General features: G+C 37.5%; 1 protein-coding gene across 1 annotated transcript in view; it reads left to right on the top strand.

Moving 5' to 3' along the window:
- Nucleotides 1-25,393, top strand: part of COL5A2 (collagen type V alpha 2 chain) — a 142,993-nt gene that overhangs the window by 86,794 nt on the left and 30,806 nt on the right. The window contains exons 9-27 of the mRNA XM_029933288.1: nt 1,848-1,892; nt 2,856-2,909; nt 3,535-3,588; nt 4,668-4,721; nt 7,614-7,667; nt 10,677-10,730; nt 11,619-11,663; nt 12,129-12,182; nt 14,996-15,040; nt 16,157-16,210; nt 18,444-18,542; nt 19,079-19,123; nt 19,232-19,330; nt 20,545-20,598; nt 20,880-20,987; nt 22,168-22,221; nt 22,787-22,885; nt 24,508-24,561; nt 25,280-25,378. Coding sequence (XP_029789148.1) covers nt 1,848-1,892; nt 2,856-2,909; nt 3,535-3,588; nt 4,668-4,721; nt 7,614-7,667; nt 10,677-10,730; nt 11,619-11,663; nt 12,129-12,182; nt 14,996-15,040; nt 16,157-16,210; nt 18,444-18,542; nt 19,079-19,123; nt 19,232-19,330; nt 20,545-20,598; nt 20,880-20,987; nt 22,168-22,221; nt 22,787-22,885; nt 24,508-24,561; nt 25,280-25,378 — 1,224 coding nt within the window. The remainder of the gene's footprint in view (nt 1-1,847; nt 1,893-2,855; nt 2,910-3,534; nt 3,589-4,667; nt 4,722-7,613; nt 7,668-10,676; nt 10,731-11,618; nt 11,664-12,128; nt 12,183-14,995; nt 15,041-16,156; nt 16,211-18,443; nt 18,543-19,078; nt 19,124-19,231; nt 19,331-20,544; nt 20,599-20,879; nt 20,988-22,167; nt 22,222-22,786; nt 22,886-24,507; nt 24,562-25,279; nt 25,379-25,393) is intronic.

Raw genomic sequence — 25,393 nt, forward strand, 5'->3', positions numbered from 1 at the left:
CTCATGAACATGTGACCATGACCTTAGCTGAAATCAAATGGAATGCTTAATCGACTAAGCTGCCCAGGCACCCCAAGAAGTAATGTGTGTCTTCTTAAACAAATCCGTCCCTCCATTAGTTCATTCAATTTATTTATCAAATCCTGCCCTGCACCAATTAAAAAAGCCTAGTGGGTTTCCATTCATAACTGTGCAAAGTATTTGTTGACTTTAATAAAAGGTTCCTATATGTTTTATTTAACATTTGAAGAAAATAAAGAATTTTAAAACATATAACCTATTACAACAAAAACTACTTTTAATTGTGTTGTTAGGAACAGCGATTTGGCAAAATTTTGACATGGGAAATTTTGCCATTTTAATTTTCATTATTTCCTACTTAATATCCTCTGGATTTCTATGCCAACAACTTTGCCGTTTTCTGACTCGACCTGCTAACCATTCCCATCCTCTTTTGAATTTCTTCAACTGCCAGAAAGAGTTCCATTTTCTCCGGGCAAGTACTTTAACCTGGTATTTGGATAATACAAGCTCACTGAATGAATTAACACTTATTAAACCAACAATCCCATGCTTTTTTGCTCAGGCAATAGCAAGTGTAAATTTACACCACAGAACAACTCCTTTACCCATCCTTAAGGCCAGCATTATGAGTGACTTAAACATTATTTGTATACTTCTTAAGTCACTAGTGGTATGGGCTATTCAGTAATTATCTTGGGATATTGTTCTGAAATATATGAATTTTCAAATTGCATATATGTTTATTATTTATTTATTTTTAAATGTTTATTTATTTATTTTGAGAGAGAGAACATGAGCAAGAGAGGGCAGAGTGACAGGGAGCATCTTTTTTTTTTTAATTTTTTTTAAATGTTTATATATTTTTGAAAAAGAGAGAGAGAGCGAGGGCAGGGGACAGGCAGAGAGAAAAGGGGAGAGAGGATCCGAACCTGCCTCCCTGCAGAGCCCAGTGTTGGTTTGGAGCTCATGAGCCAGACTAGAGCTCTACCTGAGCCAAAGTCGGCTTAACTGACTGAGGCACCCAGACGTCACTATATTTATTTTTTAATGGGGCCGTTGTTTTCTTACTGGCTAAAAACCTGATCAATTCAAAATAAAACTAAATCTTGCCATAAAAACAAACTTGATTTTGATTTGATCTCACTTTCTCTGACATTTACAAAATTAGGTAAAATTAGGTAGGTGTGTTATTCATAAAATTTTTTAAATTGCATTTTCCTTTTCTTCCCTTTGCCATGCCTTGGTATAATCATTTCATGTTTAATAGGGGAAAGCCTGGGTGGATCCTTTAAATATATGTTATGAAAGACCAAAAGAATCCAGAAATCTCTGTACCATAGATCATTGTAAATTAACATTTAATATAATCTAGTGAATACTGTTGATGGCTTCATAAGTCTTTAATTCGATGTGCTCACTTAAATTATAAGAGTTATCAGCCGCGAAGCTGAAAAACTACATAGACAGCTCGATAATTACTTTATGCCTGCCCAGATTTTTTGTTGTTGGGCGTTCTGGTTTAACAGAACCACCCTTACGCATGCTTGCAAATGCTCTTGTCCCAAAGACATTGGGTGTATACAGGCATAGTCTTTTTTTCCCTTTATGAGACTGAAAGTATGTATAAAGTCATCCCACATGGTGTCCAGACTTTAATCTTCTTGGACTTAGCTGCATTCCAGATGAGTACAAGTGGAGAATGTCATCATCTTCTACTGTCAGAACTTCCCTTCTCCAGATTCTAAGGCTGATTCAACGTTTTTGAAATGTCTGGCCTAATTGTCATGAACTCTATGCAACTTTTCTTCTCATTTGTTTTTAAGGGTCCTGTTGGCCCAAGGGGACCTCAAGGCTTACAAGGGCAGCAAGTAAGTCTTTTTATGATTAAACTTCATACTATAGCAAAAAGGAAACAAATACAAATAAGGTCTCTGTGACATGAGTGCTTTCGGTCAACCTGTAAATTTCATATTGTAATGCTCACTCTGCACAGGCTGTATTTAATTAACTTTTACTCAGAAATACATGCAATATGTTTTTCAACTTTCTTCATGGGGCTAAAGTTCCATCATCTGGATCCTTTATGTGACTGGCCTCCAATGCAAAGAATTTTTTGTCTTCACTTCTGAAATAACAGATCATTATCTCGTGCTAACTCTGAGGCTGTGAAATCAGATCATAGAAGCTACCACCATGTTTTGTTAGAAATCACAGTCCAGGTAATCAATCCATGGAATCGTTAAGAACAATATAATACTATACTTTGTTTCTATAGCATATCAAATGCCAATAAAATAATAATGTGGTGCTCTCTTAATTTTTGTGGTGATTTGACCAGCAGCAGGAAATAAGTTTTCAAAAGAAAGGGGGGAGAAAAAAGAATTCTTAGCTCTGTCAAAAATGCCATATTGTTATTATCATATGTGTGGAGTTTTACCTCAAGCCATTTTATATTACTACTACCGTCGGTGAATGGAAAATGTAGTTGTTGGTGATGATGAAGAAGATGACAGTTACGAACATGATGTTAACTACCATCGATGGAACTCTCTATGCCAGCATTATTCTAGGTTTTTAACATGCGTTTTTATTAAGAGAGCTCTAACAGCCTAATGAAGTAGGTAGGCTGATCATTCTCATTTCACAGATTAGGAAATTGAGGTGTAGAGAGACTAAGTGACTCACTCAAAGTTGGAAAGTGGTGGAGCCAACAACTTAAACGATTGTACTATCCTGTAGGAATATATGATTTAGTATTCTGTTTTTCTTTAGTTGGTATATAAAGTTTACATATAATTATATTTATTTATGTAATTTGTTCTCAATTTTAGGGTGGTGTTGGCCCTACAGGACCTCCTGGTGAACCTGGGGAACCTGGACCAATGGTAAATGTCAAGTAAGCATGTAGACCCAGTGAAATATGAGTCCAGCATTATAATAATATGGTGAATTACTTATTTTACCAGCTCTTTCCTAATGTAGGAAGAAATTACAGTCCAGTTCAGGAGGCCTGTGTTATGGACAGTGCTTAAGCTATATGTTTCTTGTAGCAGAGTATTTAAATTTTTTTAGCATTTACTCATTTTTGAGAGAGAGAGGAAGTGTAAGCATGAGCAGGGGAGGGGCAGAGAGAGACAGAGAGACACAGAATCTGAAGCAGGCTCCAGGCTCTGAGCTGGAGCACGATGTGGGGCTAGAACTCACAGACAGAGAGATTATGACCTGAGCTGAAGTGGATGCTTAACCAAATGAGACTCCCAGGTGCCCTTGCAGCAGAGTATTTAAGTTCAGAGGCCTTGAATATGGTAGCAGACCATGCTGAGATATTTGCACTCATGAAATTAAAATTCTTCTCTTTGAGTACATAATTGGGGCATGCAACATAAAATTCAGAGTTTTAATAAAGCTATTTTCTGTGATATTTTTCATTTGTCGCAACAATATTTTAGATATTATCATTGGTAAGGTATAGGTAAATATAAGTAATAATTTTTTTCCTTTTGTTATTAGGGTCCAATAGGGGCACGAGGGCCAGAGGGCCCTCCCGGGAAACCTGGTGAAGATGTAAGCTGCCTTCCTTCATTTTGCTTTGAAACTGTGAAGAAGTTACGAAGGAGCTATGGTGTTAACTTGAATATTATTCATTAATTTCCAATTTATTTTCTCCACTTTTAGCTTCCATTAAATGCACACAAAACTAGAGAACTCAGAGTGTGGTTTTACAAAGTCTAAAAGTATTCTTAATTTGTATGTTTTTATATCATTAGGTATTCTCTTTTTCCTTGTATTCCCCAGGGTATTTTTCCATTATTATTTCTCCATAAGATACTAGAATGGCTGTCACAATAGCCACAGCTTTTGCTGGTGGTACCTTTGAAGTGAATTTAAAGAAAAATACATTGCTCTGATGGCTAAACATCATTACACTGAATGGAATTTTTTAATGTGCTAATAGTACAGTGCCAATATTGCTCTCCAATGTTGAAGAAGCCATTCACATTTAAAGTTGAGACTCAACTTCAGATTTTAACAGTAACAACATGTGATGTAAAAACAGGGTGCAAAACCAGATTTGCTTTTCTGGATTTTTTTTTGTTAGTTGTACCAACGCTGAGGATAAAATCATGGGTAAATCATGAATTTCTCCGTGATACCACACCAAGTAAATATTTTCTTTTTGTGTGTCATGCGATTTATTTAAGCAGATTACACTGAATTTGGTCATAAAGAAAATATGTCTAGTAGTTCTTAGTTTATCACAAGAAAAGAAATGACAAGTAGTGCTCTTAAAAACTTTTAATTCAGTGCCGCATGTGGATTAGAATTTCAAGCATATGCCTGTGTGTTATGTGTGTGTAAATTTTGATGTTTGTGAAATGGTGAGCTAGGTCAGACTCATATAATTTGTATTAATTTTTTCTTCTGGATAAATTAATGAGAACGTCACAAACTGACTTGATGTAACGGATTGCCATCAGGAATAGAGCCAGGACTTTTACACTGTTTAGAGCTTTGAGCATGAGCGTCCTTAAAAAGACTTTTATCTGAAATTGATTTGTTATCTAGTCTCAAAAGGGAACATTTTAATCCTCTTTGCTTCTCCCTCACCTTGCTTTTTTTTTTTTTTTTTTTTAACCTTAAAGGGTGAACCTGGTAGAAATGGAAACCCTGGTGAAGTGGGATTTGCAGGCTCTCCGGTAAGTTTATAATTGTCAATACAATGCCACAAAGGCAAACTTTGAAAGGCAAAGAACATCAAGATTACCTTGTACCTCATTCTATGCATGTGCATTAGATGCTCTCACCAACATAGGTTCCCTTCTGTCCTTGTGAAATAGCACATATTGCCAGCGTGATAGCTATTTCCAACTGGCACCATATGAATACTTGGCATCAGGTAATTATTTCATAACCTAATACGGACATTCTCCAAACTTACTGTCAAATTTGCAAAGTCACCAGCCAGACCTCTTTACATTTCACAACATCATAATCCCATTTGTCTTTTTAATATTTTATTTTTTATTGTTCACATATCAAGAAGAACAGCCTGAAAATTTATTGATTTGTTTTTTATATGCTAGGGACAACAAACTATGGACAAGATGCCTCTTTGGCTGCTCTCCAAACCCTAATGTTGGCTGAAATTCTTACTTGATGTTCTGGACCCTAAAATTTTATGACAAGATAGACTGATGGCCAGCATTCCCATCATGACTCTTCCCCCCTCCCCCGACCCCTCCGCTGCCTTGCTTTACTACAGAGACATGTTCCTGGTCACACCCTCCCCCAGAGTTCAGGACCTGAGTCACTTGGCCATATTCTAAACCCACCTTTCTGACTTCACCCCTGTTACTTTGATAGGCCCTCTTCTAGGATATGTTACACAGGCAATGGGGAAAATTAGAGATCAGGAAGCAAAAATCCTTTTAACGTTCTTGCTCTTAAAGTTTCTCCTAAATGAATTTAACCTTCCACTCCCTACATTTCCTGTAATTTTCTAATGTTTCTTCCATTCAATATGATCAATAGTGCTGAATTATTTTCCATTTACTTCCTGAAAATTGATGAGATTCAATGTTGGGTTTTTTCTAAACAAATGAGTGCTCATCTTTTAAGGGAATTTACAGGGCTCTAAGGATTATTTAGTTTCAAGTATAAAACCAATCCCCAACTCCCAGCTCTCCCTCTTTCCTTTCCTCCCCCATCAGCCTGGGGAGTCCATGCAGACGAAGGCATGCGATTTAGTCATTAGCACAGATGTCCACATCACCAGGCCAGGCTTGAACTCCCACCCTGCTGCACTCTTGCACATCCTCTCAGTGTGGGCCCTCCATGGGGAGGAAGCAGGCCCTGCCAGCATGTCACAGATGCACTCTGCAAGTGCTGTGCAGCGGCATGTGATTGGGGTTTGATGACAGTCTTGGGTCAGCAGAAAGAGGAAATTTTATGAGTACTGGTACATCTGGTTCATTTCTGTTATACTAGAGGTATGTAATCACTGGAGAATTCCCTTGCAGACCACAAGAACTCAAAGTTAACTAATTATTTGAAATAGCATAGCTCATTAATTCTCCTATAGGCTGAAGGCACTGTGTTTTCTGCTCAGGAAATAGTGGGGGCACATCTTCTTAAAGGGGAACATTCCAGTGGAAAAACTTTAAGGAGGTTCTTGAAGTGAAGAATTCCTAAGCAGGGCTGTGTAAACAGAAGAATTAGTGGAACTGCATTTGTTCAGAAAACGTGGTTTGATGTGCCCTGACTGTTATAATCCTTCCTTAAAGCACTACCGAGACATTTTCCCTGCAAGAGGTTACAGAGGAATGATTGCTTTGTTTGTATCATATGAATTTCATTTAAGAAGCATTCACTCATTTAGGAAACAGTGAATGAAGGCGATGATGTACAAAACAGAAGGTTTTTCCATCTGTGTAAGATCGTGTTAGAATAAGAAAAGTTCTTTAGGAAAGGCTTAGGAAACGTGCTTGAGTGTTAAGAGAAATGTTAAACCATTTCTTTCAGTTGTTTATTCAGTGATTATCCCTTGAATGCCCACTCACCAATCATAAGGCTTAGTGCCAGGGATATGCAGATTAATAGTAATAATTGTTAATAATCGATACATTAATCTATGCTATCAGTGTGCTCTGTCGACTGGTGCCAGTGGTAATAGCATTCAGTTCAAAACCAAATTAATGTAGGCAATGAAAATAAGTGAATGATTAAGTCACTAGGTCCTTATCTATTTTGAGAGGGTATGAGGAAAAAGTTGTAACCATCATTTCAAAATAGTCATAGCATTCTGATTTAATTTTCTGTTTGATTTCTATTGTTTTTTATTCACTATGCTTAGATGGAAGATACCTAAAATTAGCATAAATTAAGAAATTATTGAATCAAGGAACCAACTTGTTCTCTCTGTACTTCTTGACCATCCCTTCTGTTGGATATTTCATTTCTTCAGTTAATCTTTTAAACAATCACGAATCCATAAAGCTTCTCTGAACATTTTACTTAAAATCAATTTCTGATCACAGTTTAATACAATCTTCCCAAGCATATTCTGCTGCCAATATTTAGTAGTTTAGAGAAAATAAAATACATTGGTGTGTACGAGTTTATTTATTCTTTTACCACAATTAAAACACAATAAAGAGAAAGCATAGTTTTCCTTAAGTTACTTTTCTGATTTGTTTTCCATGTACATTGACCTAATTGATTCAGACATTGAAAATGATGATTCAGTCTTATTTTCTTATTTTTGTTTGTTTATTTTGTGTTGGGTTTTTTTTTGCTACTAATTATAATACAGTGATATAATTTCAAAATTTGGAAATGTCTTCAAATCAATACCTGGCATTAATCCATGCCTTGTGTAAGTCATGTTTCCATTCCTAAGAGTGAGTTTGTTTGGTAATTTTTGATCATGTAGGTGTATTTTGAAAGGTTAAAAGTACCCTGCCCCTTTCTCTTTGGTGTGTTGGTGGAAAACCATGTAATTAGATTTTCAGTTTTGAACAAAAAGTGTATTAAGCAGTTTTCTATTCTTATTAATGACTCTCAAATGCCTTCTCTATTTTTTCCCACAGGGAGCTCGGGGATTTCCTGGGGCTCCTGGTCTTCCAGGCCTGAAGGGTCACCGAGTAAGTTCAATCTTTTGTAATCCCTTCAGATACCTTGGCTTATTGTGTAGGGTCTGCAGGGCATTCCCTTCAGCATCTTTACAATTCTATTTGTCAGCTGTCTTTACCTGCCTGTAATCTCAGTATTCATCTTTGGTCACCAAATCACAGTGTTTTTTCTATTTCCTTTGAATTTCATCTGATTCTATAATGAATATATTTTGTGTTCTTACTACGTGCTGGATACTGTGCTACAAAAGAGGACACAGTGGTGAACGAAAAATGATTCATGGTTTTCAACTTCAGACTAATAAGGATTACAGTTAAGAAAAGAGATAATTGCTATGTTGTGGAATAAGTGACATGATACTAGAAAGTGCACTAATATGTAGGATGGGTGCAGTCAATCCAGATGTGGAAGGCCATGGAATGCTTCTCTTTTTATAATTCAAGACAATTAATATGTAATTATTATAATTATGTACATATATAGAAATTACATATAACCCAAAATGGAGGTAAACTGCTGCCCGGTAGCCCCCAGGCTGGCTTCGGAAGTGGCTGCCACCAGCAGGGGGAAGAGAAAACTGTTTGTTGGTGGTCTAAGCTTTGAAACTACAGATGATGGTTTCAGAGAACATTCTGAGAAATGGGTACACCTGCATATTTCTTGGTGATCAGGGACTCCCGAACAAAATTTAGTTCTGTGAGTTACTCTTGTGTCGAAGAGGAGGCAATAGCAATGTGTGCTTGACCACAAAAGGTTGATGGGTGTGAAGGGGAACCAAAGAGAGATGTTGCTAGAGAGGATTCTGTCCATTTAACAGTGAAGAAAATTTTCATTGGTGATGTTAAAGAAGATATAGAAGAGCATAATCTGAGAAACTTCTTTGAAGAAGATTGAATCCATGGACATTATGGAAGACAGAGTGGAAAAAGGGGAAGGTTGCTTTTATAACTTTTATAAAAATATTTATTTATTTTGAGAGAGAGCAAGAGAGAGTGCACCCATGTGTACAAGCAGGGGAGGGGCAGAGAGAGAGGAGAGAGAGAATCCCAGGCAGGCTCTGTGGTGTCAGCACAGAACTGTGAGATCATGACCTGCCTGAGCCAAAATCAAGAGGTGGACACTTAACTGACTGAGCCACTCAGGCGCCCCTGCTTTTGTAACTTTTGATGATGATGATATAGTTGACAAAATTGTTGTTCAGAAATACCATATGACTAATGGACACAATTGTGAAGTGGAAAAGGCTATTTCTAAACAAGAAATTCAGTCTGTTGTATCACAAAGAGATTGTGGAGGTAGGTCTGGCAACTTTATGGGTTGTGGAGGAAACTTTGGAACTTTGGAGGTGGCAGTAACTTTGGCCATGGTAGGCAATTTAGTGGAAGAGGAGGCTATGGTGGTGGAGATGGTAGCAGTGGAGGTAGTTTTGCAGGAGGAGGTGGTGCTAGATATAATGTATTTGGAGGTGATGGTGGCAACTCTGGCAGTAGTCCTCGTTACAGTAGTAGAGGAGACTGTGGTGGTGCTGGACCAAGATACGGAAACCAAGGAGGCAGATATGGCAGTGGTGGTGGAGGATATGATGCTCACAATGAAGGAGGAAATGTTGGAAACTATGGTGGTGGTGGGAACCATAATGATTTTGGAAATTATAGAAGACAATATAAATCAAATTATAGACTCATGAAGGGGACAGTTTTGGTGGAAGAAACGTGAGCAGTCCTTATGGGGGTGGTTATGGATCTGGTGGTGGAAGTGCTGGATATGGTAGCACAAGGTCCTAAAAGAACTCAGAAGAAAGAGAGAGAGAGAGAGGAGTTGTCAGGAAAGCTGCACGTTACTTTGAGGCAACCGTCCTAAATGCATTAGAGGAACTGTAGAAATCTGTCACAGAGGAGTAATGACCCATAGTCAGAAAAGTGATTGCAGCTTAAACAGAGAACCCTTCCTGCTCAGGTCTGTCAGCCACAGTTTGCAAACAGTGCAGTTACTGCTTAATGCAACGTGGTGTTAAATTGATGTACATTCCTGAGGTCTTTTATCTGTTGTAGCTTTGTCTTTGTCTTTTTATTTTCATTACATCAGGTATATTGCCCTGTTAATTGTCGTAGTGGTACCAGAAACAGAAAATTCAGGAATTCTTAACATTGCAATATTTGCATAGTTCAGTTTTTCTACATTTTAGTCAGAAACTAACAAAATGCAGTTTTGAATGTGTTTCCTTGTGAGTTAACAAGAATAGTATTGTTTGTTAGTCTTTTGTGTGAATTTTGTTAAAGTTAACTGTAAAGAAACACCTGCTGACTTGCAGTTTAAGGGGAATCTTTACTTTTCCAAACCGTGAAAGAATGGGTTCTAACATATGGAGAGAATATATGTTTGTATGTTTGCAATATGTTTTAGATGAATAGAATTGGGTATTTAAATTAGCATATCTGTGAATATAGCAGCATTAAGATTTAACTTCAATTGAAACAAATCTCAAAATTTCAGAAATTACAGGTAGATCTATCTATCAACTATCTATCTATCTATTATCTATCATCTTTCTCTCTATCATCTATGTATCAGAAAGCATGGCTAATAATAAATATATACTGGTTGGTCTCTGTTTTGAGTAGTGAGTTTCTGAGTAGAATGCTTGCTGCTGTACTAGTTGTTAATCATTTTGAACATCAACCTGGCTATAATGCATATTTTATAAGTATATAAACTCTATAATTACTTGTCTTCTATAAAGCCACCATAAGTTTTTCATTTATAGCTGTAGAATAAATCTCTATGAAGTCACAGAAATTTGAAGGGTGAGAACATTGTAAATTAAAAATGTTATTTGAAGGGAGAAACCCTACTTTAATTTTCTTTGACTAGGCTTTCAAACAATGCTGAGAATTTTGGGTAACAACTATAAATATCTGTTTTTATAAGGCACTTTCTGTGAGCTTATTTTTGGTTCTTCTTTTACACATCCAAGATTTTTAAAAAAGCAGTAAAACACAAATTTATATTTTTCTTCTTAGGGACACAAAGGTCTTGAAGGCCCTAAAGGTGAAGGTGGAGCACCTGGTTCCAAGGTAACTGTATCGGAGCTTAATCTAACCCCACAGCTGCTTTTCAGGTTTGCTCCAGGTCTCTACCAGTTTTTCAGAACCACCTTAAATTCTGGAGGAGAGAGGAGGATATAAAAGGGATAGTTGAGTAGATAGATAGAATTTTTTATGGACAAGTGGCAACAGATTTAGCAGGGTACATGATATGGCTTAACTTTGCCACTAAGAGTAGCCACCATGGCACTGTATTTCTGCCAGTGTAAGATGGGTGTTGATGGGTGGATGAGGATGGCGCTGTGGATTCACCCTCTAAAAGCATTCTCTCTTTTTTCTCCTTCAAAAATATCAGAGATTTAGGTAATTTATTAGCTCCGTTTTACCCTTTCAATTCCAGAGCCTTCTATCTGTTGTTTCTTCCCAGAATGAGTTTATGATTGGAGAGAGAGAGAGAGAGAGAGAGACATAGAAGACATACAGAGGACTTTTTAGTGGGAAGCATCATGTGAGATACATACACATATATGCATTGGCTTTAAATTTTTATTTTTGAATTTACTACAATAGATCTTAAAGGAATATTCATCAATTTTATCTTTATAAAGTTTTACTTAAAAGTATTATCAGACATAAACATATAATTACTTTTTTGACACTAACTAATGTGAACAGATATGATAGTTCCATCAATCTTCTTTATATCAATTTATTTTATATTTATTTCCATAGAAACTAAATTGCTATCACATTTTGAGAAAAAGTAATACAGCAGAATTTTGAGGTCCTTATTTCAAGTATGCCTTTCAAATACCTAGTTTGAAAATACACTTTTAAAATTCCACACACATAGAAAAAGTGACAGGAATATCAGTTGTAGGTTTCTCATACTGTACTGTAATCTCATTTTTGCTTTAGGGTGAAGCTGGCCCTACTGGTCCAATGGGTGCCATGGGTCCTATGGTATGTATCAATGTAATACTTTGAGTGTTTTTTGCTTTTTCGACTATATTAAGAGAATGTTTAAATGCAAAGTTTAAAACAAAACATGGAGAAAATATGATAGCTGATGAAGTAGTCTTGATTACCAGCTGACAGACAGGCACGTTCAGAGAATTGAGCCCTTTGAATAGAAAAAGTTTTTTGTCTTTCATTATTTCTCTTACCCTTGAAAGTTCTTATTCTTCTTCTATACTTAGTGTACAGATCAGGCTTATTGTAGATTTAGCCCATTAAAGCTATGGAAAGTGAAATCTGTTTAGGTAAGGAGTGGTGGGTTATGTATCCCCACAGGTGGAGAGTTTTTCAAACCTGAAGTTGCTTGGTAGCCAATTATATTGAGTCTCGATTGAATTGAGTGATGTAGTCAAACTACTTAGAATTCAAATAAGTTGCTTTAAGAGATGTTGTTTTCTCTCTCATCTGTAGGGTCCAAGGGGAATGCCAGGAGAAAGAGGGAGGCTTGGGCCACAAGGTGCTCCTGTAAGTATGTACATTTCAACTCTCTCAAATGAACTGAACATGTCTTTTAAATCAGACTATGGTACTGGTTACCTACTTTTAAGTTTTTTATTTTTTAATTTTACTTTTTATTTTGAAATGAATTTAGGATTACAGAAAAGTTGCAAAGATAGTATATAGAGTTCCTGTGTACTCTTCACCTAGCTTTTGTTAATGTTAACACCTTATATAACCACAGTATATTTGTTGCCTACTTATCTGAATACCAAAGTTAAGAAAACTATAAAAAACAGACAGCAGCATGGACTACAGTCTATGGAAAAATATAAAATTTGGAATAGTAGTAAAATTATAATAATAGATTAAATTTTTCAAGCAGGTATTATATGCCAAGAATTCTTCCATATTTCTTTATTTTATACCCATCACAATCCTAAAAGGTAAGTAGTGAGTGTACCCTTATAAAGAGCAGAGTTTCCTGATCATCTATCTTTGATTTATTTTAAATGCATATTAAGTAAATCTCCTCTTACTGTCTGCTTATGTATCTTGAACCTAGCTAGAAATGGGGCATATTCTATTAATTCTCTTCACAGACCTCTGAAGGTTAGTCTTTACTTGCTAGTATTTCAAACTTGCACTTTATTATATTGTACCTGTTTTCATTTGGGCAATTAAGGACTGCCACTTAGCCTCTATTATTTTGAGATTTTATGATCCCCATTAGTGTTAGGAATCCCAGATTTACAGCATCCTCTGACGTTACTCCTAGCCTACAGAAGAATATCACTTCAGAGTTTCTCAATGGTACCACAGTAAGGGTCCTGGTTAGGGAGAAGTGAGACTCTCTCACAAGGCCATTACTTATCCCCTTGAAGATAGAGTGTCCTCTGGAAACATACTGTAGAATACAGTCAGCTGTTGCCATCTCTATCCTTACATAGTATATCTGATCTAGTATGCTCACTTCTCTGTGCTCTCTTCTACTGTCTGCCAAGACCATTCTGGCATTTCTACCGCACTTAGTGTGGGGTGTTGCTCCTTATAAGTTTCCAAAAACCATCTTCCATGTTAATACCATCTTTCAGAGTCTTTATCCAAGTGTTAAATGTATATCAGAGGAGAGTATTTCCATATGCTTAGAGTTATCCACTTTATATCCTTTCCTTCATAATTCAGTACCTTCAGGACCTACTCCCACACATTCTCTTTTGGATTCTGGCTCTACATGATGTATCGGACTCATAGCTCCTTTGGTGTGTATTTTCCCTCTTTTATCAGGAGATTTTCCTCAACTCAGTTGTTTTATGACTTGATGTTAGGTATGGTGGCCAAGGAGCCTGGGCAAGTGGTGGTGGTGGTGATAGCATATGTTGTCTGATGAAGTAGAGGTTCTGGATCAGCACTAAGGAAAGTAGACATATAAGCTGCTAAAGGTGGGAATGGTGGGAATTTCTACAGGCCCATAGCCTTCAGGGTTGAGATATCAAAGTTCTTAAGATACCCCAATGCCAAATTGCATTCCTTCAAATCAAGGGCCCTGACTATGGCATAACAGACTTTCTATGTTTCAGAATTCAACTTTCTCAAGAACTCTTGAACCTTTATCAGGTCCTGCACCCAACCTACAGGATTTTCTTCCCTCTGAATGTAGAAGATTATGATATTTTAAAATGTTTCCAAGGAGTCTTATATTGATGATTAATCACCATTAGCCTTTCTCCAGTGTATTCATTCAACCAGTTCCATGCAGTTCCTTCAACTTTATAATTGCTGTTTCTTCTAAACCTTCTCAAGTGCCTGACCTATTGTATCCATAGCCCTTTCTCTTACATTTGTGTCCTCTCTCAGTTTACCATTGGAGGCAATATTTATTGCTGCATTACCACAGGATGTCAAGAGTGACTCAGACTTCATCTATCACCAGCTAGCCAGTGAGGAATCCAGCTTTAAAATTCCATTTTAGACTCTGCTTTTTATTCTACTTCTGGCACCAATGGTATTAGGACCTCAGTTCAGGTTTCCCAGGAAACTACATCAAAGTGAAGACTTGTATGCAGGAAATTTATTGGGGCGTGCTCTCAGAAACTAAATTGGTGAAGAAATGAATACAAAGCAGGATTTGTCACAGGGAGAATTTAAACTGTACTACAGTTACAACAATGTCCCCAGCCTCCATGAGTCTTCCATTCCATGAGGACTATGGCACTGGGATGGCTTTTCAAACTTGATTTGGGCCAGTCCTTTGAATTGCTTCATGCCTTGGAAGAGGCATAACTTTGGGAATGCTACCTTAGCTGAGGCAATTTAAGGGAGCCATCAGCTTAGAACACTTCCAGCCTTGGAAGAATGATTACTTCAGTGCTGTAGGGGATCTAGATGATATCCACAGCATTTGCTACTACTTAATATCTTCTGTGTCTGTGTGCACGTGGGTGAGTGTATACTTTATTTTTGTTGTTGTTTTTACAAAGGAGCACATTCCTCCTCTGAGTTAATCTGCTTATTAAAAAGACTGAAGTGTACAAATTTCATTGACTTTGAGCTCATTTGATGGAAAGTCATACATTCAAGTAAAAAGAATCATTTTAATTAGTTTCATTTTTTCAGTCCTGATTGTTCTTTATTATGGTTGTAAGGGTTAATGTGTTTATTCCTACCTTATTGGTGTTGTACAAAAATGTATTTTAATTGCTATCAACCTAGTTAAGGTTGTTGTTGTTTACTTTAAATATTTATTCTTCAGTTAACATGGACATCTTCATCAAACAAATGAATTATGAGCAAATACTGTATAAAATGTAATTTATCTTGTCTCTTTTTCTCCTCATTAGGGAAAACGAGGTACACATGGAATGCCTGGAAAACCTGGACCAATGGTGAGTTGTGTGACTTTCATAATCATTCATTCATGTATTGTTCTATTTATGAATTCATTAAAATTTACAGAGCACCCACTGTGTCTCAGACACTTGGAATAAAAAGATGATAAACACACAGTATTTATCTTTGGGAACTGCCTTGTCTACCCAGAAAGAGAGCTATATCAGTTAATATCGTAGCACAAAGCTGTTGCTAACTGCTGTGGTAGAGAGTGCACCATGAGGTACAAGTACGGGAACGTGCCTATACCTACTCCTTTAGTAAGATTAAGATATCAAGGAAGACTTTAAAAGAGACACTATCAAGCTAAGTCTTGAAAGATGAGTATATAAAATGAGCAGGAATAGGATGGTCTATAGGATGAATAGATGAAAAAAATGGTGAGTTCAAGAAATACTAGAAGGGCAAATCAGATTTGATATTATTTGCCCTTAGGATTTTTCTCCCTTGTTATTCCTAAAAAGGAAACAAAAGATAGGAAAAGAATATGTGTGGTTTAAAAGGGATTTTGTTACTGCAGAACTGCTGGATTCAAACAAATCCTTGAAGAAGAATCAGGATAACCTAGAATGGAATTCCTCTTACACTCATTTCTTTTAAATCTAGCCTCTAAACCATTGGCTTAAACTATATGCATGTCTTCCCAAATATACGGTGGTAACAAATATCCACATATTAACCACCCCCCACCAAAATCACTTTGAAATATCCCAATTATTCTTAAGCATCATTTTTATAAAGAGTCCTAGATTATCATATAAAACATAACTTTCTAAAACCTATATTACTTGTTTAACGCAAAGAAAGTACATCTCTCAAGAAGTAACTGTTGCACACAATTTGTGTTTGTGACTTATTGACACTCATATATACTAAAACTAAGAAATTCTATTGTGTTTAATACCACTAGACAAGTCTTTTAGCACTATTTCATATCAATGTTGGAAGATACTTATAATAAAATTACATTATCTTTATGATCTGAAAGTACTAAGTGGATTATTCTTATGCGTCAAAATAGAGAATGTTGTCAAAGAATAAAAGATGACTCAATACAGAATGTTGTCAAAGAATAAAAGATGACTGATCACTTTTCTGGTTTCATTTAATAGGGTCCTCTCGGGATACCTGGATCTTCAGGGTTTCCAGGAAATCCTGGGATGAAGGTAAAATGTTAATATATTTAGCTCTTGATTACAAGAGTTACTTGATGATACGAATCCCAAAGTGAAGAATGTCATTTCATTAATTGTATGGAGGTCACTCTTAACTAAGGAAAGAGTCTAGCGCATTCTCACTGTCTATTATGGTAGGGAAAAAAATAAACTGAAAAATGAGATTACTGTACAATATGTAGTTAAAGGAGAATCACTGCTAATCATATAATTGTAACATCAAAGAATCTGCTGCGTTAGAACTTTAAGCTAGACAGTTGTAACAGCTGCAAAGAGTAAGAGCTTAATCTGAATTGGAACTCTGCTCTTGGATACAGGGCATGGCAGTATAAATAGCAGAATGTTCTAAACAGTAGGAGGTTAAAATAAATCAGAGGTTGTCCAAAGGCTGTTCTGTCACACAATGCTGGCTTTCACTCCTACCCCTGCCCCCTACCATTTACACAACCATGAAAGGAATAGGCAGGTATTTGGCCTTCCACAGGGCACTGGATTAAAGCATTCTCCTGGGATGATTTATATCTGTAGCGAGTCCAATGTGTTCTTTCAGTATTTTGGGTGATAAATTTGAGGATTACTGTAGGAGTTTAGTAAAATTATATTAGCTGAATTAATGAATACATTCAGAACACTACTTTCACACTTTAAACAACACAGTACATTCAATCCCCCGTCACACCCAGTTCCCCTTTGGCCATAATTTTCTTCATCTCTAAGAAGGGATTTACTTACAAGATTCTGCTGTACAAAAATGACCATGGCCATGGCAGTCACCTCCCTTCTGTAAGCCTTGTCTTCTCATGGAATTTTGTTGCAAACTAAGTGAGAGAGCAGTGCAAACTCTAACACTGCCTGGTGCAGAGGATGTTTCAATATAGGTCCATGCTTCTTGTTGGTAGTGCTGCACAAATGGGCTTTGATCTGTGAAACAAAACACAACAAAAAAGTCTGTAGCTGACTTTTCAAATACGCTGAACTGTGAGAAACATTGTGTCAAATTATTCTTTGGGCTGTCTCTAACACTGTCTTTAAACTCTGTGCCACAGGTATGTTGCTACTTTAAAATGATGCCCTAGGTCACATCACTAACAGTCCCTTGTTTTACTGAGAGCCCACTGTGCACTCAGGCTGATAGACTTTCTTGAGATCCCTCAGTTTTTGATCTCTTCCCTGAGGTGCTAATCTTCCCGGCCTTGACTCTGGCCATGGAGGGCCCAACCTCCCAATGTTTCTTTCCGCCATCAAAATATGCAAAATTCCTCCCCTCCTTCCTGTGAGAACCTCTACCCTTAAACTGAGCTCTGGCCAGAGAATTAAGGAAAGAATACTCACAATGCCCAGGACTAAGACTTAGCGGAAAGTAGTTTCTGCTCCTACTATGAGATCTAGCGAAGACCTCATTAGCAATGGCAATTTATATAACAGCTCACTCCACATACTTCCTTCTCCTCCTGGGCTTTTCTAGTGGCTTTTGGCTATGGAAAACTGTTTAATAAAGTCAAACACTTAGCAAAACTGTTTTTCTCAGAAATAGTTTGCCTACCCCTACCACCCTCCCCTGCTATGTGTAAAGTTTCCAGATCTTCATTTTTGGCCACGATTCTACTATACCTGTAATCCATGGGCTCCGTTTCTCAGGGTGAAAAATAAGCTTCCACATCCAGTTCTTTGAATTCCAGAGATTCAATAAGGATTTTATATATTTATTGGCACTGATGAGTTCCTCAGAGTTAGAATTTCAGTTCTAAAATTCCAGGTCTGGGATTAGATCTATATTGGGACCTAATATGTTGGATAAAATACAGAAACCCAGTTAGGCTTAAATCTCCGATAAATAGAGAAAAAGTTTTTTTAGTATAGATATGCCCCCAAATATTGCCTGGGACAAACCTATTTGTTATTTATTTGAATGAAAACTTAACGAGGGATCTGTATTTTTATTTACTTTCTGGACTACTTTCCTGGGTTGAAATAAGGGTAGTATCAGGTAACCTTGACCACTTTGCTCTGCTGTTAATACTGCAGATATTACTATACTTGATGGATTGGAAAATGAATCTGCTCCCTAAACTAGGTTAGACACACAACTCTTGTAAATTGATTAATGCTCATGACCCCTTTAAAGTTACTTGAGTATAGCATGTAAGGGTCCAAATAAGTAATTAAGTTTGAATGACACTATATTTATATTTTTCTTATAACATTTCTTTTTGTACCCATTTAGGGAGAAGCAGGTCCCACTGGAGCAAGGGGTCCTGAAGGCCCCCAGGGTCAAAGAGGTGAAACTGGGCCACCAGGTCCAGTGGGCTCTCAAGGTCTTCCTGTAAGTTCCCAATACATTTAAGAACTATGTTCTTGACAGAAAGCTTGACATGCTTTATAACATCAGAACAAAAGCAGTGTATTTTACTGTATCCTCTTTGAATTCTGAATGTTTCCAACTGATTAGAGAAACCTATTTCTCTTGTCAACTGCAAAATTTCATCTATTTTATGGAAAAGGGAATTAGTCATAAAAGCGAGTTTTATGTATAATGGTGGTTGATTGTTTTCAGTGTTTATTTTTGAGAGAGAGCATGAGCGGGGAAGAGGCAGAGGGAGACTGAGACAAAATCTGAAGCAGGCTCTAGGCTCTGAGCTGTCATTCAGCACAGAGTCTGGCATGGGGCTCAAAATCATGAGCTGTGAGAGCATGACATGAGCCAAAGCTGGACACTTAACCGACTGAGCCACCGAGGTTCCCCATGGTTGTTGAGTTTTTTGCAATAATTTTTCTGCCTCTTTTTAAATTGTGGGTGGACATCTGAATGGCATCCTAGATTTGGCTTAGTGTTTTATTAACCTTTCATGTGTCTTTTAGGGTGCAATAGGAACTGATGGTACACCTGGTGCCAAAGGCCCAACGGTGAGTAACTAACTACATTAATGCCACATGAAGTTCAAATGGACACAATCCTTTGGACATTGACAATAGCCTCTACTTGGGTCTCATGTCACTCTTGCACTCTGACAGGGCTCTCCGGGTACCTCTGGTCCTCCTGGCTTAGCAGGACCCCCTGGATCTCCAGGGCCTCAGGGTAGCACAGGACCTCCAGGAATTCGAGGCCAACCGGTAATGTCCTTTAAAATAGCTTTCATCCATTAGTATCGTTCAATTAAGATCATCAGGAAAAATAATATTCAGTGAGATGCAATGAAACAGATAGTGGGATGTATCTGAGTGAGGCAGTTGAAGATAGGAATCTTTATAAAGTGGAAGCCAAATGTTAATATACAATTTAGGTGTTTAAATTCAAAAGAGAACGCTATTGCAATGTGTTAAATTTTAGTGGCTTTTTAAAATTTAAAATAATGTCATGACTTTATTGTCTACCCCATAGAATTTTATGAGTAGTTGAATAATACACGTTATAGAAATATTTTGTAAGCCAGTGTGAAGAAGTGTGGAGGTTATAATGACAATTTGGTTAAAAATGGGTTTACCAGCTATTTCTTGGGAGTTATTTTGAAGAGTGATTCCACTGTATTATTCATACTGAATGAAATTTCCATATTTTGTGACATTATTTATTAGAATAATGTTATGCTAAACCCATAAGAAATAAACACATTGAGAAGTTGTGCTTATATATTTTTAGCTTGCCATATCAAAATTAAAACTTTCTTTCTTAGCACTACCTAAAACAATTATTTTGGATTTTGTTCCAAGTAACTTAATTATGCTACTAAATTCTTTTAAATACTGGTGGCAGATTTATTAAAACATGAGTGTTGCTGATATTTCACATTTGATTTTATCATGTTCTCAATTTAGCAATCTGCTTCCCAGAAGTTTAACTGGTATTTAAAGACACATGCACACAAAAACCCTACAACACCCCAAAGATGAAATCCTGTATTTGAACTTGTCAAACTTTCAATAAATAGAACATAAATATAAAGTTATTTTGATTCTGGGTGAATAAATACTTCCTAAAATAAACCAAAAATAGATTTAAATGTAAAGGTTGTCACTGTTAGTTCTAATTTTAATTATCAAATTGGAATAACTGAATAATTCTAATTTTCCTAGGATGCATGATAAAACACAAGATTTTAAAAATAAGTCCCTTGAAGACCATTGTGAAATAGACAAACTGGTATAAACTAATTACACTGGATTTTATAAAATTTCACATACATTCTACAAGATTTGCAAAACTAGAAAAAGTGATATTACAGAGTTAGCAGCAGAAAGTTTTCAAGGCCGGTTAACTGTAATTAATTAAAGCAGGTTGGACTGGCTAAATGCCCTGGGTTTTATAACTATTGATACTTTTATTTTAGGGTGATCCAGGAGTCCCAGGTTTCAAAGGAGAAGCTGGCCCAAAAGGGGAACCAGTAAGCCTTCATTTTTGTTGTTGTTGTTGTTTAAATGATAAGAAGACCATGAATATTGTCCAGAGTGCACAGATCAAAATGCTCAAATGTGAAATAATATCAATGAGAAGTATAACTTTGAATGGCAATAGTTTAGTTTAAAACTTATAACTGACTTCATAACTTTGGATAGAAATAGTTTAATATAATTTAAAATTTGTAACTATCTTCTTTCAATGACACTTTTGACTATAGCTCAGTTGTCAAATGGCTGTTTCTAACTGTCCTTCTGTTTTTAATAGGGGCCACATGGTATTCAGGGTCCAATAGGCCCCCCTGGTGAGGAAGGCAAACGAGGTCCTCGAGGTGACCCAGGAACCGTTGGTCCTCCAGGCCCAATGGGGGAAAGGGTAAAATTTGAATAATGAAATAAATTCTTTGAGTTGTGGGGGAATCATGTGGGTAAGTTTTGGAAAAGTAAAGAAAGCTAGAGTAGTTAAAACAAATGCTTGAAAATGCATTGCAGAGTTCAGTACAGTTGTCTGTGAATTAAAGGAGCCAACTAATTATCACTCACTCATTCATTCATTCATTTAGCCAATACTGACATTGTGTCAATTTGATATATTGGTTCTTAGGATACATTAGTGAACAAGAAGACTATGGTCCCAGCCTTCATGTGGGGGCTAGAAGCAACAGTTTATTCTAATGGGGAGATAAGCAATAAACAAGTCAACAGGCAAACAAAAATATAATTCTACATTTTAATGAGCTCCGACATATGACGGGGTGATGTGGAAGAGAGTAACTTTGAGTATATGACAGTAGTGTGACATTAAATCAGGTGGTTAGGAAACAGGATTCTTTGGGAAGATGGCATATTAGCTGAGACCTGAAGATGAGGGGGAGCCAGCAAGAGACCCTGGGAGCAAGAACGTTGTTAGCGGAAAACGGCGAGTGCAAACCCAGAAGGGGCTTGGTGATTTTAGAGATTAGAAGAGGTTGCTGTGACTGGAGTATAATGAAACAGGTCTGAAAGGGACAACAGTGTCCCCTTATATCTGTAGAGACGTTCAGAGAACGCACGGTGCTTCACTAATGTAGGTCATCATTGACGTTTTGACCGTGGTGGACGGTGCCATTCCTTTGCTGCTTATCTGGATATACGTTTGCTCTGTGTTTAATTTTACAGTGAATTGTTAGTGTAGTTCTTAATTTCAATAATTTTGACCAGGTACTTATACATTTTCCAAAATTTATATTTCTTTACCTTCCCATGTAGTTAGGGTTTTTCCCCCCTTACACTTGTCGTTTGCCCTGTTGGCTTGATCACAACTCCTAAAACCTTGTAATGCTAAAAATAAAAATTACCCACTCATTATACATGACATAAACATCAACAACAGTTAAGAATCTCATTTTGAATACTGAAAACGAACCGAGGGTTGAAGGGGGGGAGGGGGAAGGGGAAAAGAGGTGGTGGTGATGGAGGAGGGCACTTGTGGGGAAGAGCCCTGGGTGTTATATGGAAACCAATTTGACAATAAACTATGACAAATTTTTTTTTAATCTCATTTTGGTTATTTGTAGGGTGCTCCTGGCAATCGTGGTTTTCCAGGCTCTGATGGTTTACCAGGACCAAAGGTGAGGTTGTCCCATCCATGTTGACATTCATGTGGGTGGTAGCCCAAAAGATGTCTTTGTCCAGAATGGTGATCTAGCTTTGGTCCACATGGCTGCAGATCCAGAAAAGAGTCAGACACAGAGGTCAAGCCTAATGCCAAATCCCTCTTGTGCAATTTCTGAATTATAGAGGTCTAGGGGAGGAGGATGAGGGTTGTAGGTATGTAGGAGTTTGTTTTCAGACTTCCTGGGGACCAGCCAAGAAGAAAAGTTCACAGACTTTCCTTTATCTAGAAATTTAGATTCTGGAATTTTGGTGGATTTCCCCCCCCCCAAATCTAGATTATCGGAGTGATAATCTAAGTACAATTTTCATTAGTTAATGATGAAAAACTGCTATTCTACAAGAACTGAAATTAGAACAAAATATGTAGTGATAGTTCTTGTAACTTTGTAGCTACTTTGACAAAGTATTTATATGTTATACGAGTGCTTTGATTTGTAACACGTAAATCTGATATTCACTTGCTTTTATCTTCCTGCACTGTTTCTTTTTTCTGACACATTCTGCTTTGCATTGGAACAGGGGGCTCAAGGAGAGAGGGGTCCTGTGGGCTCTTCAGGACCTAAAGGAGGTCAGGGGGACCCAGGACGTCCAGGTGAACCTGGCCTTCCAGGTGCTCGGGTAAGAACATGGCAGTTTGGTACATTGACCCAAAACTGCTCCTGGGTACTCAATGAAAGTGCTTTTTAATTTTGCTCGTTTTGACAAGTTGGAGCATTTCTTTCATTTTTACAATTTTGACCTAATTCACTATTTTTAAAATGTTGCTTTTTTATTTCCACCACATATAAAAATACGGTAAATTCCTAGTCTCCCTTTCTCAAAGAAATATGCATTAATAGTTTTGCCACTTGACATAAAAAATCCTGTTTGTCAATTTTTATTTTTTTTTTTACTTGCTAACAAATAATCTGTTTGGCTTTTGGCAGAGAGAATTCCTGATACATTTCATTCTGAACAAATGTTACTTGAAAATTCATTTGAAGTGTGTAATTGGTCTTATATTCAGTTGTCCTCAATGCTCCTTAAAGAGAAAGGAATTAAACAAAAAGTTGTTCGATGGAAATATATATTTGGCTCCACATAATCTTGAACCCAGCATATTTATTTATTTCTTTATTTATTAACATTTATCCAGTTTTTGAGAGACAGAAAGAGGCATTGTGAGTGAGCAGGGGAGGGGCAGAGAGAGAGGGAGACACAGAATCCAAAGCAGGCTTCAGGCTCTGAGCTGTCAGCACAGAGACCAATGTGCCACTCAAACCCACAAACTGTGAGATCATGACCTGAGCCGAAGTCAGAAGCTTAGTCGTTTGAGCCACCCAAGTGCCCCGGGCCCAGCACTTTTAAACATATGAATAAAAGTCTACTATACCCCTTCCTCCTTCTATGTAGGAGACTGGCACTTTCTTAGAACTTCTTCCTAGATACCTAATAGAGTTGGATTGCCAGGTGAATGAGCCGTCAGCATTGCTTATAGTAAAAATGATGCCTGACTGTAGACCACATCTGGGCCTAGGAGGACTATGAATTATAAAAGCCTGGTGGTGATGGGGCATGGCATTGGCGTCCTGAGTTTGGAGTAACTGGTACCTCCGCATCCACCTTGCCAGGATCAGAATGCTGGGTCCCAGGTGCTGTTACAAATGCTGGTTACCTGAGATTTGTAAGCCAGAGTGGCTCCTGTCCTCGCCATGTAGACGCACTTCCTCACATCTGGCCTGTCCATTGTAGAAGGCTTAGATGGTGCCCTTGGAGGCCCTGGGAGGGCTCCCCGCCGGGAAGAGTCCCATGAGGTGCTGCCTGGTGGCATGCTGGATTTTCTGCCCTGTATCCTTCCCAAGCCGGGCTGGTCGAGGCCCATGATAGCCTGTGAGTTTGTCTAGAGGAGCCTACGGCCACTGAGAATGGACATTGGACACTGGAAGTGGAGCCTTTTAATGAAGTGCTATTTGTACTCTCTAGAATCTTTTCTTTTTAAGTTTATTTATTTATTTTGAGAGAGAAAGAGAGAGAGAGAGAGAGAGAGAGAGAGAGAGAGAGAGAGGGAGAGAGAGAATCCCAAGAAGGCTCCACACCATCAGCCCAGATCTTGACACAGGGCTCAAAATCACGAACTGGGAGATCATGACCTGAGCCAAAATTGACGCTTAACCAACTGAGCCACCCAGGTGCCCTTCTCTCTAGAATCTTTACCTCAGTTGCAGGTCAGCAATGGAATGACAATCACTTTTAATTTTCAGGGTCTGACAGGAAATCCTGGTGTTCAAGGTCCTGAAGGAAAGCTTGGGCCTTTGGTAAGTAATGTAAACAGAAGTCCACAGGCATGATAGACATAAAATGATAAGATGTTTGTTTGAGACTAATGTTTTTAATCATGTGGATGCTGATCATATTTACATGTTTAAAATGCTGAAGCGGAGTCATAGGATTTTCATATTTTAAAGTTCACTAAAAATTGATCAAGTTTAATTGATATAAATGTTTGAGATTAAAGTTGTTTCTCTAATATCTGGAGAAAATATAGAAAATTATGTATTCTTCCAGTATTGGTAGATTTGTCTACTGGAAACATTCTTATTTCATAAATTTCCTCCCAACTTTATAGGTTTAAGAGATAAATAGGTATGACTTTTGGTAACAGACATATTCTAGGACCTTCCTTTATACCAAAAAATGTGAAATGAAGTCCCAAATTTTTATTACCACAAGTAGAGTAAATTAAAGAGGAGAAGAAAAATTTCCCTTATGCATAGAAGCATGTAAGGAGATGTGAAGATGAGGCTCATGTATAGAACCACAGTAAACTCTTTGTTCTAAATACTCAGCATCCTTCGACAGTTTGTTTGTTTTTTAAAAACTCAACTGTTCTGACTCACTAAGAAAAAGGTTAAGGATAACTTAAAACTTAGACAACTTTCATAAGTAAGCAAAGAAAGGCAAGTGACAATTTGGGTGACATGATATTCAGAGAGAATCCACATAGAGCTTACATCGCTCCTGTCAATTTTGCAGGGTGCTCCGGGGGAGGACGGCCGGCCAGGCCCTCCAGGCTCCATAGGAATCCGAGGGCAGCCGGGGAGCATGGGTCTTCCCGGCCCCAAAGGTAGCAGTGTGAGTACAGTGCAT

This window comes from Suricata suricatta, chromosome 3, assembly GCF_006229205.1.
Source record: "Suricata suricatta isolate VVHF042 chromosome 3, meerkat_22Aug2017_6uvM2_HiC, whole genome shotgun sequence".
In the NCBI taxonomy this organism is placed as follows: domain Eukaryota; kingdom Metazoa; phylum Chordata; class Mammalia; order Carnivora; family Herpestidae; genus Suricata; species Suricata suricatta.